The 20,483-nt window shown below is 39.1% G+C and overlaps 1 protein-coding gene across 3 annotated transcripts in view; it reads right to left on the reverse strand.

The window, feature by feature from the left end:
- Positions 1-20,483, reverse strand: part of SMG1 (SMG1 nonsense mediated mRNA decay associated PI3K related kinase) — a 100,014-nt gene that overhangs the window by 66,911 nt on the left and 12,620 nt on the right. The window contains exons 1-6 of one of the 3 annotated variants that reach the window (XM_007126462.4): positions 10,250-10,288; positions 6,927-7,090; positions 6,250-6,405; positions 4,258-4,394; positions 2,713-2,771; positions 1,275-1,488 (exon numbers count right to left, since the gene is read on the reverse strand). In XM_007126462.4, the coding sequence (XP_007126524.2) occupies positions 1,275-1,488; positions 2,713-2,771; positions 4,258-4,394; positions 6,250-6,405; positions 6,927-7,090; positions 10,250-10,263 (744 nt within the window). In that variant the 5' untranslated portion in view covers positions 10,264-10,288. Of the gene's footprint in view, positions 1-1,274; positions 1,489-2,712; positions 2,772-4,257; positions 4,395-6,249; positions 6,406-6,926; positions 7,091-10,249; positions 10,289-20,483 lie in introns of those variants that run through there. The other 2 variants (XM_024123659.3, XM_024123658.3) reach the window with 2 other exon arrangements.

The following is a 20,483-nucleotide window of genomic DNA, read 5'->3' on the forward strand; positions in this document are numbered from 1 at the left end:
ATTTTTAAAGACAGAATAGATTTCTCATGTTTTTTTTTTTTTTTAATAAATTTATTTATTTATTTTTGGCTGTGTTGGGTCTTCGTTTCTGTGCGAGGGCTTTCTCTAGCTGTGGCAAGCGGGGGCCACTCTTCATCGCAGTGCGCAGGCCTCTCGCTGTCACGGCCTCTCTTGTTCCGGAGCACAGGCTCCAGACGCGCAGGCTCAGTAGTTGTGGCTCACAGGCCCAGCTGCTCTGCGGCATGTGGGATCTTCCCAGACCAGGGATTGAACCCGTGTCCCCTGCATTGGCAGGCAGATTCTCAACCACTGCGCCACCAGGGAAGCCCTCTCATGTTTTTTAAAAATAATTAACCAAAATAAAACATATCATGAATTGTTTAATTAAAAAAGCAAAATAAATAAAGATATCAAACATTCTAAAGACACCACATCCTAAATTTTAAAAAACATTAGCTCAACAAAAATTTAATTACTTATAACTCTGCTTAAAATTAAATTGGGAATGATCTTTTAATAATTCAGATACAGGGACTTCCCTGGTGGTGCAGTGGTTAAGAATCCGCCTGCCAATGCAGGGAACACAGGTTCGATCCCTGATCCGGGCACATGCCACAGAACAACTAAGCCCATGCGCCACAACTACTGAGCCTGTGCTCTAGAGCCCATGCACCACAACTACTGAAGCCTGCGCACCTAGAGCCCGTGCTCCGCAACAAGAGAAGCCACTGCAATGAGAAGCCCGCGCTCAGCAACGAAGAGTAGCCCCCACTCGCCGCAGCTAGAGAAAGCCCACGTGCAGCAACAAAGACCCAACACAGCCAAAAAAAAAAAACAATAGTAATTCAGACACACAATTATTTCTTTTATATCACTAGGAATAAGAATTTTTGACATATTATCAAAACTTTAGGCCCAAAATAAGTTGTGGTGTTTAGTTTTTATCTCCCTCAAAAAATGTGAAGCCCCCTTCTACGTGGCTTTCCTCATGGAGCTCCTATTTTCAAATCTGTAAATGATCCTAGTACTACGCAAATTCAAAAGAAAGCTTCTAAAAAGCAAAAAGACAAAATTTTTTAAATAACTTATTTTAAATCTACCTTTAATGTGTATCGTTTACTCAAATTCAGAAAGAGTTTTATTTACATCATATATCAATCAGTAGATAACCCCTATTCTAAGTTTCCTTTCTTCCAGCTCCCCTTCAAGGATGTGTGTTAAGGACAACTTTCTTCCCAAGCACATCATCATTCCCCCCAACCCTCCATTCTTACCTGCATTACGGATGAAAAGGCTTTCTTTTCTCCTACAGTCTCTAGTGCTTTGTAGGTGGCACATAAGTAGAGGAGTTTAACTTCATCTTTTGCAGATGAGCTAAATTTGCTAAAAATCCATTTGAAGATCTTCTCAGCCTCATAGCTCAGAGAAGCACAAAGAAGGCCAAGACAGCAAGCTCCCTCCTGTCTCAACTCCTGAAGCAATTTGCTACTGTGTTTATTTTAATGCAAACAAAACAAAACACACAAAAAGCTTAAGCTTTCAAAGATGACAAGAATGACACATCTTACAATAATGTCTTAAATGATTTTATAATTTTTATTCAAACTACACAAAAGGTTGAAATTTTATCCACCTTAAATATTCTCTCTATTCTGTCTCCTGCAATGCCAAAAGTACCTTTGTTAAGACTTTAGATTTTCTTTTATAGAATCAATTATTTACAAACAGTAAGGAAAGGCTTAGAAATACTAAAATTCAGACTTCAAATTCCATTTCAAACTACATTAATTGATTCGCAGAAGAGGGCAGCAACAAGTGATCAGATAAAACACACTATATAATTATATACTTGGTAATATTCAACATGTAAGGACTATAAAATACGCAATGGTAATAGTTAAATACAGTAAACTTAAAGGACAACACTGATTTAAGTATTATATTAATGAGAAACTATATAAAATAAAACCATCAAAAAGCAGTAAGGGGCTTCCCTGGTGGTGCAGTGGTTGAGAGTCCGCCTGCTGATGCAGGGGACACGGGTTCGTGCCCCGGTCCGGGAAGATCCCACATGCCGCGGAGCGGCTGGGCCTGTGAGCCATGGCCGCTAAGCCTGCGCATCCGGAGCCTGTGCTCCGCAACGGGAGAGGCCACAACAGTGAGGCCCGCATACCGGGGGGAAAAAAAAAAAAAAAAAAAAAAAAAGCAGTAATGTTCGTGACCTGCTGAGATGAGTTTTGGATGCTTTCCAACACTGCAATTCTTTGGGAATCACCATATGAAGAAATGACTACACACCTTTGGAGAACCCCAGTAGCCTCAGAGAATAGATGGCCTGAATCCACTGTTGCCCAAAGAAGGGAGCTCCCTTTCACCTCTACTCTCTAAGCAGTTTCCAAATGCTCTAGTGTACAAAGTTAATCGCATTCACTCACACTTGCATTAAGGGTTTATGTCATTCTACAAGTCAATGCTCAATTATTCAGTCATGTTGACAAATTTAAAAAAATAAAAAAAAAGAATGGCTCTCCCTTTCAAGTGGATTCCGTTTGTATTCAGTGGTAATTAATGTTTACTTTTACACAAATAAAGATGACAAGAGAACCCAGTGAAACATTAAGTAGATGTTCATAAATGAAGCCAATGGGTTTATCTTCTTGTACACTTTTTAATAGTCTCTAAAAATATATTTTAGTCTTTTAAATTACTTACCTTTCATTAAGCACATCATGTACAGCAACCAAGATATTATCCAATTGTTTAACTAGTACCTTAAAAAAAACACATTAATAAAAACTTCAGATTCCTATACTTTTAAGAATAACACTATGTACATTTTTTTTTAACTTGTGTTTCCCTCCAAATTATAACTGGACCACACCTTACTTTTCTTATTCCCAGGTCCCAATTATATCATAAGTTAAGAGTGTCATAAGTTTCCTTTCAGACTCTGAAAGAAATTTACCCATAGGAAATATACAGCCATGATCATCAATGGGGGGAAAAAAAAAAACACTCAAAAAGCTTGTTTCGTTTACTCTGAAATGCATTTTTAAAACAAAAGATGGACTGATGGATAGAGGAAGAGGTAGAGAGATATATGATAAAGTCATACGATAAAGTGTTAATGACAGAACTTAGACACTATGATATTCACTGTAAAATTCTCTCAATTTGCTGTGTATTTGAAATTTTTCATAATAAAATGGGGAGGGGGGTTGAAGGAAGCTTGCTTTGAACCAAATGTTATTTGACTCACTATACCATTTCACTAATTTTCTCTTGTTCTATATCAAGTTCTTTCTTTAATTATTTATTTATTTTGGCTGTGTTGGGGCTTTGTTGCTGCGTGGGGGCTTTCTCTAGTTGCAGCAAGCCAGGGCTACTCTTCTTTGCTGTGCGCGGGCTTCTCATTGTGGTGGCTTCTCTTGTTGCAAAGTACGGGCTCTAGGCACTCGGGCTTCAGTAGTTGTGGCACGTGGGCTCAGTAGTTGTGGCTCGGAGGCTCTAGAGCGCAGGCTCAGTAGCTGTGGGGCACGGTCTTAGTTGCTCAACGGCATGTGGGATGTTCCCGGACCAGGGCTCGAACCCGTGTCCCCTGCATTGGCAGGCAGATTCTTAACCACTGTGCCACCAGGGAAGCCCCATAGCAAGTTCTTAATTTAACATTAGGAGATTAACTTGGAGGGTAAAGAAATTTGTAACTGCTCCCGTACTTTACTTTTTTTGTTGGCCAGGCCCCACAGCTTGTGGAATCTCAGCTCCCTGACCAGGGACTGAACCCGGGCCATGGCAGTGAAAGCCCAGAATCCTAACCACTAGGCAACCAGGGAATTCCCTCCTGTACTTTACTCTTTAAAGCATTTTTCCATTTATTTAGCCCTGGCCACCAGACCAAACTTACCCATGAACAAAATATGTACCTCCTACCCCAATTTCACATATAAAAAACAGAGATATTCTGTCCTGGAACACAGAAAAAAAATTCCAAGGACAACAGAATAAATGTGTAAAAGGTCAAAGGCACTTTATTGCAGAAGGAACCAATGTGGATCTAACATTTGTATAGAAATCACACATTAGAGGCATTAAGTTCTAGACCATCATAATACAGGCCAAATCAATCTGGAATAAGGAATCCCTACTATTTTTCCTTGGAAGCAAAACTTTTCCCTTCTTAAACCACTCTAGGTAACATTATCTACTGAACTATGGAAAAATGAAACTTATCAACATTTCCAAACATACTATACTGACCAGCTTATTTTCTGGTTGCTGAATAAATTCTTTCAACTGCTTTACAGTAGCCAGTCTTCGGTCTCTGTCGTCTTCCCGAGTGATCCTCCGAAGAAGATTCGACAGTCGAGACTCATCAGAATAAGACATCGATCGCTCTGTGAATATAAACATTGAGTATGAATCAGCACAGAAACTTTACAGCCCAAATATTTTAAAGTATATTAAAAATCACAGTCCACCAGACAATACAAGCTCAATGAATGTAGGTCCTGTAACACTTCTGTTCATCACTATAAACCCAGCCCCAGCAGACTGTGGGCACACAGCAGACCCTCAAAAAAAGATACGCAAACACCTCATTCCAGAGGACCAACTGACAGAGAAAAAAGAAAGGCTTAGAAATTATTCTCTTCGAATCTGTTCCAAACTGTTTTCAACATCTAGGTAAAGAGCATAGGTAAGAAATTTCAACAGGTTAGGGATAAAGTCTCTATCAGGCAGAAACAGGTTTCAGGCTTCTACTTCTCACCTAGGTCTCCCACTGGAGGGGAGCCTCTTGTTCACATCATCATCATTTTCCTAGGACAAAGTTTTGGTGAATTGCAATCTCATATTCAGTTCAACAAATGTCTAATTACCACCTACCATGTGCAAGCATGCTGCCACAAGGAAAGTGGCAAATCAAAACTTTTCTTCCCTTTTTTAATGACAAGAACAAGCAAGAAGGCTCAAAATGCTGAACACTACTAATAAAGATGGCTTTAAATACTAAATTTTTCTTTTTAAATTTTCAGCTGTGCAATTTATCATAATTAACCGATGTACATTGACACAAACCACATTAAAGGGTCGGACAGTTTCATTTCTAATGAATGAAAGGAAAATTGATAATAAAAGAAATAACAACATCTGAGAGAAGGAATAAGATTTTTAAACATCCCTAGCCTATAGAGTATTTTCAGTAAGGATGACTGCTAAAAATGTATTTAGGTTACTAGTCAGGAAATCTAGGTCTATTTACAATTCTGCCCCTAGCAAACTGCCTAACTCTGAGCTTGCAAGGGAGATCTAGACTAAATAAGCTTTAGAGTCACTTTCTAACTCTATCATACCTAAATCTAAGACTTCAAACACTGGTTTTTTTTTTTTTTTTTTTTTTTTGGCCGCACCACTCAGCATTCAGGATCTTAGTTCCCTGGCCAGGGATTGAACCCGTGCCCCCTGCAATGAAAGCGCAGAGTCCCAACCACTTGACCACGAAGGAAGTCCCTTCAAACACTTTTATGAGACAGTATAGCCTTTGACTAGTCATTCCACTTTAGAAAATTTATCGAAATTTTTTAAAAACTGCATGCAAAAAAAAGCTATATACACAAAGATGTTCACCAAGATACACCTAACACACACACAAAGCCCTCACTGGGAAAAAATGGTCATAAACTAAATGTACAAAGAGTAATTATATCCAACAAAGTGTATAAATCAGAAATCTTGATTTCTTAAGCAGCTTTACCAACACAATAAATTTCTCTTTTACAAAAAAAAATGATCATTATCTCTAATCCTATGAATTTTCGAGACATTTTACCTATAGAGTGAGGCTTGTGTTATAAAGCAAGAAGCAGTAACTGTATTTAACTTCAGAAAAGGGCCCAGTCCATGTACACCCCTACCCTCACCCTAGAGTTCAAGGACTTGCTGCAGTAAGAGCCCACTATACATTCAGTATCCACTATAATCAGGAAAATCCTTTCTTTAAAATCTTACCTAGTCTTCTAATCTTATTTAAAGAGAATTCTCCTTTAAAAAGTATTAAAAACCTTCTTGTGGGAATTCATGGTAGGGAACAGTTCACAGGAAAAGGAATGCAAACAATTATCACCTGCACATGTTTCTCAGCTCAGTAAGCTAACCAACTCACACAGGTGCAAGGCACTGGTACAGAAAGAGGCATTTAGGAGATGTCTCAGCAGAGGCTTGTGTGATTGTCCCCAGTTTACCCAGCCTTACCCTGTGATTTCCTCATGTCTTTGATGGCTAACGCACGACTGCCATGCTGAATACTGGTGAACTCAGGGCTGGTCACATTGTTAACCCTCAGCTCTTGCCCCAACGACTTCCGACCATAAGTATTTTCCCCAGATCCTCCATTGACACTGTAGCCACCTAAAAACAGCAACATTTACATTATTTCAATAGGGCTCTTTGTTTCACTCAATCAATTCCTGATAGTTCAGGTTCTTCTGACCCAATCTGCAGTTCAACCAGCCTTGGCTTCTACTCATTCCCTGTGATGCATGCATTGATTTCATTTTGTTATCTTCAGTGGAAGATAAGAAGAGAAATGGAAACTAAATTAACTCAGATTTTGCACTTTAAAACTTTTTAGAAGTCTAGAGGAGAGACAGTAGTCAGGAAAGCCTTAGTGATAATATTGTATTTTGGGGGCAAGGAAACTGCATTTATGTATTGCGTGTGTGAAAAGTACATTTAAATTTTTTTTTAATTAAGGGGGTAAACTTAAGTTTCAAGAACAGCACTGTGTGTAATATTTATATTTTAAACATATTAGAAGAGAGAGGTGAGGGAGCGAGAGAGAGGGAAGGAGGAAGAAAGGGAGAGGCAGCTAGGTTAAGAAAAACAAATGCACAAAAAACATGCCTCTAGCAGCAAGGAAATATATATACCCTTTTCGTCATTCTGTATGTCAGCGTGGATTCTGGTATCATCGTGCCTTTGCCGAGACACCACAGCTGAATTTGAAGGTTGCAGTCCATAAGAGGAAGACCCACCCCTATCTCTGGATGAAGAATATTTTAAATTATCTGGGTCGGCTGATGCACTATCAGTTCTGCAAAAGGAGAAGAGTATAAGGTTACAACTTTAAACAAACATTTTCATAACCCAAATCATAAATCTTTCTTTCATACATGCCTCTCTCTTCTCATTACTATTATACATAAGCACTCCAATGTGTAATAAGTTTTCCAACTGGGAAGGGATTGTCAATGGATGAAATACCAGCTTTTCAGCCCCTTCTGCTATCTAAAGACCCATACAGAAATATGAGTAACTACCAGGACTAGGGTGGCCAATGCAAAACTTAACAGGTTTTAGCACTGAAAGTTCCATGTCCTAAGAATTCCCTCAGTCCCAGGCAAACTGAGACAGTTGGTCACCCTGGTCCCAGGATTCTTTTCACATGACCTGATAAAAGGAATAGTTCTTCCTAAATCTCCTCCTCCCAGAAGAGGGTTTTAACCAGTGGAAAAATTACAATCTTCCCAGTCATAAAAATAAAAAACAATGGCAACGTATCAGGCAGGGGCAATGTGTTACCAAATTATTTTTAAAGTACTGCCTCATGGCAATGTGGCTCTGTCTCTCTCTCACCTAAATCTGTAACTTGACTATTTGGTGGGAAAATAAATTATAGAATGAAATTTGAAAGCAAGCTCAGTAGGATATTAGGAAAGAACACATTAGCTGCAAAGATTATTTTAATGTATGGCAATACTGAGGACTTCATTGAAGATTCCTCATATAAAGAATATCTATTAAAATTATAAAAAGTGAGGAAAATAAAAGCAAGGTGTCAGGAATCCAATAAAGCTGAAGGCTGCAGTCCATAATCTATTTAAAATTCAAGTACCGCATAGAATAATCCGAGCTACCTGGATATTAACAAATTGCTCAGCCCCAGGATAAAATTAGTACCCTTATCTAAGGATCATCTCTATGCCTCAATGTCCCCATCAGTAAAACAGGAAGCTAAACTTTATAATTTCTCATGAGCCTTATTGTTCCATCAACCATAAGGTATCAAGAAATAAGAAAACACTAACTACCCTATGGCAGCATATGAAAAATACCAAGAAAAAAGTTCCTCTGCTATTGATATTTCTTCTGAGAGGAACAACCTTCTGGAAAAAAATCTTTTATAATACTTACTAAAACAGCTTCTGCACCCATAATTATCTGGAAAAGTTAAGGACACTGGCAAGAGCAGAAACTAAGCTATTACTCAACCCCCATGGCCCTCCCCTATGTGTAAAAAAAAGTGTCTGTGTATTTCATTTCGAGTTTATCATCCTTTCGTTGCCCCCCCCCACAAGAACTCTAAATATGAAAAGGTCCATAGGCTCAGACACCCTGATCTGTACCTACTGCAACCAGTTAATATAGAATGTAGACAAATAGGTTCAATTAAACTTGGATACCTACGTGGCACCAATCTAAATTATTCCTAAAGCCTCTCAATCTGAAACTTGATAAAAATCCGTAACCCTAGCATACTATGCATATAACTAAGGCTCCGTAGTGAAGTATCTTCTTCAAACATTCAGAGTTCACTTGTTGACAAAGCTCAGAACTTCCAACACATGAAAAATAAAATCTATGGAATTTCAAAAAAAAATGTATTAGGATATTTTCTAAGTATACTAAGTATAAGCATTTAAATACCTTTACCACTAAATGGAGCGTGAGAACTTTTTAAAACTAACATAATGACCTACCCCCATATATCTAAAATAGCACACTAAATGAGCACCTATAATAAACCATAACATACCATTAATTTCTAAAAGGGAACTGAAAAATAAAATAGAACTTATGAGCTTTTCTGGCAGATTTTGAACCTGTCTATATGTATAGCACCTAACACAACCTAGAAAAGGAAGCTGTTAGTAAATGAATGAATAAAATAATTCTAAAGCATCAAGAGAACTGAAGTCTATCAATATTTAAATGAATATTTAAATAATCTGAATTTCTAATTTCCATTATGCTTATGTATCACATATACTACTCTTACCATTGAGAGTTAAATATTTGTATCTTTTTCTGGTGACATACCAGTAAACACAAGGCAATAGAGAATATGGGTTAAAAAAAGATCTGGGCTCAAATCCCAGCTCTAGCACTGAAAAGGTATGTGTGACTTTGCACAAGGAACTTAATTTCCAAGCCTCAGTTGTCTTTTGCATAAAATGGGGATAATACCTATCTATTATGTTATGTTATTGTGAGGCTTAAGAAAGATAAGTTCTTAAGAAATACTTAGCTTACAAGGTACACTTGAAGTTATTATGACCATAATAGTAAATATACTCAAGGTTTTCAGTCTAAACAAATAAATAGTTCATAAACATATGAATATGATCAAAACAAGTTTTTATACTCAATATACAATAGCTGATTTTAACTTCTTCACTGAAGAAATTAACCAATCTACTGCTACCAACAAATCCATTTCTAACTAGGAAGCAATGATTTCAAACTAAACTGAAAAAAAACAGGAACAACCTCCCAATTTGTTAGAAATACACGTTTTTAAATCTCATTAGTTATAAACACCAAGTTTTTTTTTTTTAAGAATTTGGGTTTTCAGAAATATAGCAAAAAATTCACTAGGGTAGAACTACTGTCTCAGAACTGTCTAAAAACTCCCTGGTTGCTAAGTTCTTCTAATACAAACTGATCAAAATATTTCTAACCAGAATTCAAGTTATAGGTATTCTGAACCCAAAAGCACAAAGTAGTTCAGCATTTACATGAAATCTCTATTTTTATAATATCTAGACAGCTTAGTTCTCAAAAAGTCAATGTCAGGCAGTTAGCACCAACAAGATCATCCCAGTCCAATAAATAGAAAACTGTTAAGAACGGAAATGAGCACTTAAAATGAGGCAATCAAAGGCACAAAATAGAAAATGCAGATTTGAACTCAAAGAGGCAGGCATAAATGTTAAGCTAGTTATAAGGGCTGAAAAAGCTATCATCTGCCAGAATTAGTGTCTCAATCTAGTGATAAAAAGAAAATGTATCTGTTAAGACTAAGTATCCTAGCAAGAATCCAAAAATACCTCCACAGCCCCTTTAATACTCTAAAAATATTATAGAGAGAGAGAGGGAAAAAAAAGAAATGCATAAATTCCCCAAAATGATTAAACTGAAGTTAAAGCCTGATGTACATGCCACATGAGAGGTAAGTTTCTAAAGCTCATACCTCAAAAATCGCATACTGTATAATATGGAGCCTTTGTGATGTTTTTGCATCAAGTCAATCTGTAAGACAGTAGTTACAATATTAGTGAAGACAGTGGGTTAAAACATTTGTTGTTCAAACATGAAGCACATATCATTTATGGGTTAGGTGCTTTTAATTGCACTATGGCCCTCTAGGGTTCATATGCTGAAGCAAAAACTGAGATGGCATGCCACTCTGTGCCTTAGAGAATAGAGGCTTAAGGTGGCAACAAAAAAATTTTTAGTACAAAAGAATTTAAATGTTAACTATAACATACAAATCACATGCAAATATAGTTACCGCTCATTTTAGTCACCTATTCTCAAAATACAGAAAATGTAATAAATCTGAGGTTATTCATTTTCAATGACCCAAACCCTCAGACCTCACATCAACAACCTACCACGTGTTAGGGGATAGTTAAGTATCTCCTGGCTAAATGTGGTCTTGTGGTCCAGTTCTTGAGGAGGAAAAGTCCGCCTGGAAATGTGAAGTCAGGGAATTCCCTATCAGAAAACATTTCCATAAAGCACCCCGAAATGACTTGATGCAAACACCACACCTAGTGGTGCCACCGGAATAAGCATCATATCGCTTCAAGTTGTTTTTAACTAGGCTTATTAAGGGATTTCGTTCTCATGGTGAGATCTAATTTGTAATGGCTATCAACTAGGAAATGATATTTGCACTAAGGCCAATGAGGTGGGAATGCATTTATTCTCTAAAGCAATGGTACTCAAAGATGGATAGCATCACTGTCACAAAGCAGCTGTAGGATATGCTGTGAGTTTTTCATACTAACAGTTAATACCACTAAAAGTGATTTACTTTTAAAAAATAAATTCAAGGTTATCTCTGTGATATCTCTTACTCACCTGGATTCAGACATACTTTCAAAAAAGTATAAGAGAAAAGGTGAAACTATGCGTAACTCTGAGGCTTGTGTACATCACACTTTCACATTAGAGACATTGCTCTGAAATATGAGTTTATGGCTAAAAAATTCACTTGGGAGGCTCAGGAACTTCATTATATGAAACTGTTTCCACAGGAGAAAATAGTTAAGTTCAAATTTAATATAACAGAATTGAACCATCATTGCAAAATTATAAGTTTACCTCAATTTTACTATAAATATTAACAGTTAATATTTCTTAATGAAACTTCCTTAGCTACTTAAGTATAAAGTGTCTACAATACCAAACCCATTCAATTTATGGGGTCTTTATTACCAACTTTTAATCATCAATCAAACATCAACTAATTAGTTACTGCAGCCTCAAAATATAAAAATATATTTAACTATTGTTGTAAAACTGTAAAGAATTTTACCTTGCCCAAAGAGAGATCTGGCCTTAACCCTTGGCTTCTGGAAAGTAATCTCTAAACTCTTGGAATATAATGCCTAATAAGAGTGTCCTTGGGCTTCCCCGGTGGCACAGTGGTTAAGAATCTGCCTGCCAGGGCTTCCCTGGTGGCGCAGCGGTTGAGAATCTGCCTGCTAATGCAGGGGACACGGGTTCGAGCCCTGGTCTGGGAGGATCCCACATGCCGCGGAGCGACTGGGCCCGTGAGCCACAGCTACTGAGCCTGCGCATCTGGAGCCTGTGCTCCGCAACAAGAGAGGACGCGACAGTGAGAGGCCCACGCACCACGATGAAGAGTAGCCTCCGCTTGTCACAACTGGAGAAAGCCCTCGCACAGAAACGAAGACCCAACACAGCAAAAATTAATTAATTAATTAACTTTTTTTTTTTTTAAAAAGAATCTGCCTGCCAATGCAGGGGACACAGGTTCGAGCCCTGGTCCGGGAAGATCCCATATGCCGTGGAGCAACTAAGCCCGTGCGCCACAACTACTGAAGCCTGTGAGCCTAGAGCCCGTGCTCCGCAGCTAGAGAAACCACTGCAATGAGAAGCCCGCGCACCCCAACAAAGAGCAGCCCCTACTTGCTGCAACTAGAGAAAGCCCGCGGGCAGCAATGAAGACCCAAAAGAGCCAAAAATAAATAAATATTTTTTTTAAAAAGTGCCCTTGTCCACCTGGGAACTTTGGGTCACAGGAAAATGTAACAATGTGATCTATGTATGGTGGGGCCTTTGAGTCACACGGATCAGCTCAACCTCTAGTAGGGCTGGAAACTAAGTTCATGCATGTGGGCAGTCAGTCATGGAGCCCAAATAAGAACTCTGGACACCAAGGCTGGGCTGGGCTTCCATGGCTGGTAATACTCCATACGTATTATCACCCATCAATACCAGGAATGTAACGCTGCTCACTACTCCATGGGGAGAAGCTCCACATTTGGAACTGTCGTAGACTCTGCCCTATGCACCTTTACCCTTGGTTGATTTTAATCTGTATCCTATAGCTGTAATAAACTGTAACCATGAGTATAACAGCTTTCAATGAGTCCTGTAAGTCCTTCCAGTGAATTATCCAACCCAAGAATGGTCTTGGGGACCCACAAGCTTGCAACTGCTATCGGAAGTAAGGGTGGTCTTACAGACATGCTCCCTCTAACCGCACCTATATGACTGAATATACTCTAACCCAAAATTTAAAGGGTTGTAAAATTTTGTTTTTATATAGTATCTTTAAGCAAAACAGAGAAAAGATTCAACTTCAGTATAGTTTATATCCCTCCCAAGGAATCTCAAACAGCCTCTATTGACAGACCTCTCATCATATTAACCACAAAGGACAAACAAAGTAACTAGGAGGGTACTACATTAGATTTTAACCTTTGCTTCACGTGCACAAGTGTCTTCAGTGTAAAGGTTGGTGTATATACCACTCCCGTGTAGTTTCCTATCACTGAGTCTTCAATGCTGCCCGTGACTCCCTAGCCAGGGTTTTCTGCTTTCCAAAACAGCTTTCAAACTTTCTGCACTTTTCTCCTTCCCCCAGCACTACCACCGATAACCCAGATTCTTGCTATATAAGAAATACAAGTTTTTCTACAGCACTCTGAATAATAAGAGCTAAATTTTGAGCTCATAATAAAGTCTGGTAGGCAACCTCCCCAAGCAGTTTACATACATTTATCACCTCATTTAATCTTCAACATAATCCTATTGTGATTACTGAAGATGGTAAGTTACCTTCTTACAGATGAGGTAACAAAGATTCCATAACTTACCTAAAGCAGCACAGCTAATTAAAGGCAGAGCAAGAACTCAAACTCAGTTCTAACTTTCAAGTTCTTCAACACTCCACCACTGCCTGCCAACCTCCTTCCAGCAATCTACAAATTTACCTATGTCTGCACACAGAACATTTCTTCCCATCACACTCACAAAATGGAACAAGTAAACCTCCTATCTGCAGGAACCCTTTGGAGTCATACGTTCACCTGCCTTCTGAGGTGTGCCTTGCATCTCTGACTTTCCCACTGCTCATCACAACATCAACATATGAACACATTCAGGTCTTTCCTCTAAAAAAACAAAAACAACCTTAATTCTCTTTCTCCTTCTAAAGTTAATTGTCTAGATACATTCTTCACAGCCAAACCTCTTGAAAATTTCTTTTCCTTGCCTTCACTCACTTTCAACTCACTGTAACCAGGGTCCCACCCTCAGCACTCCACAGAAACTGCTCCTGGCCAAGTAGCAACTGCCACTGGTAGCCTACTTGTCCCTAAAATGCCACAAGCCCTTTTCAGTTCTTCTTGCTCCATGCCCCCAATGACTTGCTTTGCTTTTGACAACTCTCTACTACTCACACTTTCTCAATACCACTCTAAAGGTTTTTTTTAGTAACTTTAATTCCAGTGATTCTCTCTACTTTTTTCCAATCCAAATACTTTCTTTCTTCTTAACTTCCTTCTTTAACCAGTTTAGATTTCATAGTTTATCATTTCAATAACTCTTGCCGATTCCCTTAACTTGCCTTAACATTTCCCTCACACCAATCTGGCAAAATCCCAACCCTGCATAAACCCAATTATCAATGCCATCATCCATCAGTAAGCACCACATTCCCAGGTCCTCCAATGTTCATCGCCCACATGCACTATCCAGACATTCCCCATTGGGGCTTCCCTGGTGGCGCAGTGGTTGAGAGTCCGCCTGCCGATGCAGGGGACGCGGGTTCGTGCCCCGGTCCGGGAAGATCCCACATGCCGCGGAGCGGCTGGGCCCGTGAGCCGTGGCCGCTGAGCCTGCGCGTCCGGAGGCTGTGCTCCGCAACGGGAGGGGCCACAACAGTGAGAGGCCCGCGTACCGCAAAAACAAAACAACAACAACAACAACAAAAAGTTGTTCAGACATTCCCCATTCTCTTCCGATTCCAAAATACTCTCCTAAATCCCTGACAAATTCTCTTTCTACTTAACCAAGAGGAAAAAAAAAAAAAAAAAAAAGATACCGTAACACACCTGCACCCAACTCTAGGCCTTGATTAGGATTCTATCTATGTCTACCTTCCCGTAACTTTTCACAAATATTCTTTCTCCTAGGGAGTCTACCTTTCCCACCAAACTGAATGCTCTCCTTAAACATGTAAAATTTTCTAATAACTCCAATGTAAAAATACAAAAACATATTTAAAAAAAACACACAAAAAACAGAAAAACTCCATCAATTCCACGTCCCTCCAACCAAGCAATCTGTCTTTGCTCTTTGTAGTCAAACTAAGAATTGTCTCTACTCGCCATATCATTTCTTTACCTCCACTAGCTCCTCCAGCTACACCAATCCAACTTCTGCCCTATCACTTTTGGCAAAACCAACTAAGACTTCCAGGTTGATAAAAGCAAGATATATTCCAGGCTGCTTCTTACTCATCCTCTCATAGCTGGTTTTCACAGGGCTGCTGAGCAGGGTTGAGCAGGCTGTGGCCTACACAAAGGTGCCTTACAGAGGAATGAGGTGGGCTGAATGAAAACTTCTTTTTAAAATCCTTACAATAACTTGGGCTCAGATCCTGAGAATTCAAGTAATTCAAGAATTCAAGAATTCTTCCCTTCCTTTGGCTTACAGTATGTTATAGTCTGTATTTCTTGCTGCCTCTCTGGTTCTGCTTTTTCAGGAACCTTTGAAGGCTTGCTCAGCCTCCTCTACCAAATCACTAAATCTTGGAGTTTCTCAAAGCTTGACCACAGGCCCTCTATGCATCTCACTTTGTACTCTCTCCCGCAATCCATGTTGATGGCAGTACTTATCACCTATATGACATGGACTCCCAAATCCAGGCCTCCATCATAGATGTCTACTCTGAGGTCAAGACCTATATACCCAACTGTTTAAAAAAACAATCTTGGGGGGCTTCCCTGGTGGCGCAGTGGTTGCGCATCCGCCTGCTGATGCAGGGGAACCGGGTTCGTGCCCCGGTCTGGGAGGATCCCACATGCCGCGGAGCGGCTGGGCCCGTGAGCCATGGCCGCTGAGCCTGCGCGTCCGGAGCCTGTGCTCCGCAACGGGAGAGGCCACAACAGAGGGAGGCCCGCAAACCACACAAAAAAAAAAAAAAAAAAAAAAAAAAAAAAAAAAACTTAATGTTCTAATGCCTCAAACACAACTGGCTCCTTTCTTCCTGGAACCCCCATTTTAATAAATGGTACCATCATCAGGTATTATCCAATAAATGGTCCTATTTGGCCAGTCAGACACAGTATGTTTCCCACCTCCAACTCTCACCTCTCTCCCACTCTCCTCCACGGTGCAACAAAAATAATTCTCATAAAACACAAATCTGATGTCCTCCCACTGCCCTTTATCATCTTATGTACCTTACTTCCCTTTTCAGGTAACTCTCCACACTCTTGTAATCCTTTTACATTCTATGCCCCATCCATCCCAATCTTTCAGTCACCTTGCTCAGCTCATCTGCCTGGAACAGCCTTGTCCTCAGCACTTGCCAACCCTAGCTAATTTTTCAATGTCCTTCAAGCTTCAGTTTTCCTTCGCAAAGTTTCTGATTCCCCTGAGGGTGACTAGGAGTCCCGGCTATGTAAGTGCTTCCAGAGAACCTAACAGTTCCCTTAGCTCTTACCCCATTTGAGAAGTTTATGTAACTGTGTTCTGCCAGGAGACTGTAAATTCCAAAGGGCAAGAGCCTGTCAGTGTTGCTTATCATTGTACCCCTCATTGCCTTGATGGCACACAAATTACTCGTTGACTAAATGATTGCCTATTCTCACAATTGAAGCCTTTCTCTTGACACTGGAATGCAGTCCCCTAACCTAACCCAACACTAATTTTTCTTCAACATTCAACCTAGAACCCATACTCCCTAATCAACAATATTTCTTGGTTATCTTCTACAACAGGAGCACTAATTAGGAGTAATGGCTCCAAAACGCCAACTAAGTAAGATAGTTCCAACCCTCTAAGAATTTACAATCTAGAAAAAACAGAACTGTTCGTATAAGTTCCAATTAGGAGTATAAAATACTCTGTGCTTTCAGAAAAAAAATAAAATAAAAATCCCATCATTCAGCCCCTTTTTCAAACTCTCACAGCACTCAAAGAGAGAACCACACTAGCTTGCACTTTAGTTGTTATATACTAGCTTCAATTTGCCCACTAATTTGAAAAGATGCTAGTATTGAAGGCAGAGGTACTGTATTATCTAATACCACACACCTTTCATAGGGAAAGGAAAACAGTATAGTGGTTGCTGCATGGAGAGGGGTGGGGAACTGACTAGAAGATGACCTTGGATCAAAATCCATTGTGATTATTTAAGTAAAAATTTTGTCTTCTAAGGTAAAACTTTATATAACTAAAATATGGTCTATGCATATGATCTTAAGAATAACTTCTCTGAACACAAAAAAGAAGCCAGTAATAGAAAGGGATGGCTTCAGTAATATATTTAAATGATTCTGAATTTTTAAATTCTACTTAATATGCATTTTAAAAGTCTTATTTATTTTTGTGCAAAGGACACTATCAAGTGAAAAGACCACTCATAAAACCAGAGAAAATACTTGCAAATCATATATCTCATAAGAGTCTAGTATCCAAAATATACAAAGAACTCCTACAACTCAACAAAAAGACAAACAATCCAATTTAAAAATGGGCGAAAGACCTGAATTGATACATCTCTCCGAAGACATACAAATGGCCAATTAACACATGAAAAGTTGCTCAACTTCATTAGTGTATAGGAAAATACAAATCAAAACCGCAAACAGAAACCACACCCACTAGAATAGCCAAAAAAATTTTTTAATGGAAAATGTTGTGAGAGGTGGAGAAATTGGAACCCTTGTACATCACTGATAAGAATGTAAAATGGTACAAAGGACTTCAGAAAACAGTTTGGCAGTTCCTCAAAAAGTTAAACATAGAATTACCACACGATCCAGCAAATCCACTCCCAGGTATATGCCCAAAAGAACTGAAAACAAATGCTCAAACAAAAACTTATAGGTTACAGATTTGGGGAAATCAGTGTCTGTATGGTATATATTTTTCTACTCTTTTACTCTCAGTCTATATGTATGCTTTAGATGTACCTCTCTTTATTGAATAATAGTGACACGTTTGGGTTTTACCATAAAGCTTATGCTTTTTGTTTTCCTGTTAAAAAAAAAAAAAAAAAAAACTTATAGGTGTATGTTCACAATACTATTCACAATAGCCAAAAGATAGAAACTCAAATGCCCATCAAAGGATGAATGGATACACAAAATGTGGTATACAATGGATGATTATTCAGCCATACCTACTATAACATGGATGACCCTTGAAAATGTTATACTAAGTCAAAGAGGTCTGACACAAAAGGCTACATATTACATGATTCCATTTATATGAAATATCCAGACTAGGTAAATCCACAGAGAAAACAGATTTGTGATTGCCAGGTGCTGGGAAGAGGGGAAAATGGGGAGTGACCGCTTAACTGATACTGGGTTTCCACTTGGGGTCATAAAAAGTTCTGGAACTAGATTGTGGTCACGGTTGCACACGTTATGAATGTACATAATACCACTGAATTGTAAAATGGTAAATTTTATGTGTATTTTACAACAATTTTTTAAAACCTTATTTATGGGCTTCCCTAGTGGCGCAGTGGTAGAGAGTCCGCCTGCCGATGCAGGGGACACGGGTTCGTGCCCCAGTCTGGGAAGATCCCACATGCCGCGGAGCGGCTGGGCCCGTGAGCCATGGCCGCTGAGCCTGCGCGTCCAGAGCCTGTGCTCCGCAAAGGGAGAGGCCACAACAGTGAGAGGCCCGCGTACCGCAAAACAAAAACAAAAACAAAACAAAAAACCTTATTTATGACATTCTTGAAAAGACAAAATTATAGTGGAAAAAAGACCAGTGGTTACCAAGGGCTGGGAGAAGTTGACTCCAAAAGGGAGCAAAGAAACTTGGGGTGGGGGGAGGGAAGATATGATGGAACTATTTACAGCTTGATTGTGGTGCTCATGGTTACAATACTATCTGCATTCCTCAAAACTCAAAGAACTCTACAGCATATAAACTGAACCTCAATAAATTTGACATAAAGGAAAGAGTATGTTTCTTTACAGTAAAGGTATAAAAGTAAGTAAAAGACCACTGATTTATTTTTAATAATTCGATATTTCATGTCTTATATTGCCTGCCATATTTTGTAGCCATTCTCAATGGAAAAGCAAAAATGTAGCACTGGATGCTCTCCAATGAAACCAAAGACTGTCAGTGTCTGAATTAATCAGGCATGAGAGCTGGAACTTTAAGCTAGGGAAGGATTAACCTAGCCAAGGTACAGAAAGAAACAAAACAGTGCACTTATACCAGTAAAAGACAACTGTTACTAGACTAATAGTAAAAAAAAGTTCCAAATTTCTAGCAAGATAGTAATTTTACTCTTTAGCAAATGCCTGAGATAAGTCCTTATAGCACTTTATTTTTTTAAAAAAAGAAACACCCTGTAAATTCCTAATATTTTATTGCCTACCCATTTTGATAGCTTTCAAAAAAAATTTAAAGAGTCAAAGCACTGTCACTGGCAAAATCAGAAAAATCATTGAGAGACAGACAGGCAGTCCACTTCTAATTTATTTCACGTACTTAAGTATTATGAGGTTCTGTACCTCATCTGGCATAAATTCATTTCTTACTAGGCATTAAGAATATTGATAGTTATAAAAGGTGGTATGCTTTTAATCTCCAATACAGATGTGAATTCAATTTTCAGCATTTAAAAAAAAAAAACTTTGTTAATGCTAAATAATCATTCACCTGAAGGCTTCCGAATCTAAGGCACCACATTAACTGGACTCACTTTCTTCTGACCTTTATTTTTAACCCGCTAGTTTACACCCTTAAATAAAACCCTGCTTCAGCTACCATTTGCATCGCTTATCTTCCTCTTTTGTCAGCAAGTCCTGGAAGTACTTTAGAAACATCCCATTCAGCCTGGGAAATTGCCAAGATTGAAAGGAAATCTCTTACTGCATGACCTCCCTAGCAGAGGAAGGACAAAAAGACTAAAAGCCTACCAAGAAACATGTCCCACCCCCTCACCTCCACCCAGACTCTCCAGTTATATGCCAAACATAGCCACGTAGGACAGAGAAGATTAAGAATCACTAAGAGGTAAACACTAAAGAAATCCTAAAACGAAGTTTTGAGACCAGAGGGGGACTCTAATCAAGGATAGGGCAGAGTGTTTTATAATATAAGAAATGTGTGCGACCATCTTTTAAAAAGTCCTGGGGACTTCCCTGATGGTCCAGTGACTAAAGCTCTGCACTCCCAATGCAGGGGGCTGGGGCTCGATCCCGGGTCAGGGAACCAGATTCCACATTCTGCAACTTAGAGTTTGCATGCCACAACTGAAGATCCTGCATGCCGCATCTAAAAGATCCCACACGCTGCAACGAACATCCCACACGCTGCAACGAAGATCCCGCCACAACCAAATAAATAAATAAATAAATATTTTTAAAAATAAAAAGTCCTGAAAACTGGGGTGGCGGGGGCAAAACAAACAAATAAGTAAATAAAAATCAAAAGTCCTGAAAACAGGCAAATAACGACTGTAGAGTTAGTCTGATAAAGTTCCTCTAACTAATAGACTCAAGCATATACCCAAGGGACTAACATGCTTGTGAGATTCTCTAACAATTACATATTTTAAATTTTCCCTTTAAAAATAATCCAAAAGAGGGCTTCCCTGGTGGCGCAGTGGTTGCGCGTCCGCCTGCCGATGCAGGGGAACCGGGTTCGCGCCCCGGTCTGGGAGGATCCCACATGCCGCGGAG

This window comes from Physeter macrocephalus, chromosome 14 (genome assembly GCF_002837175.3).
Source record: "Physeter macrocephalus isolate SW-GA chromosome 14, ASM283717v5, whole genome shotgun sequence".
Classification (NCBI taxonomy): domain Eukaryota; kingdom Metazoa; phylum Chordata; class Mammalia; order Artiodactyla; family Physeteridae; genus Physeter; species Physeter macrocephalus.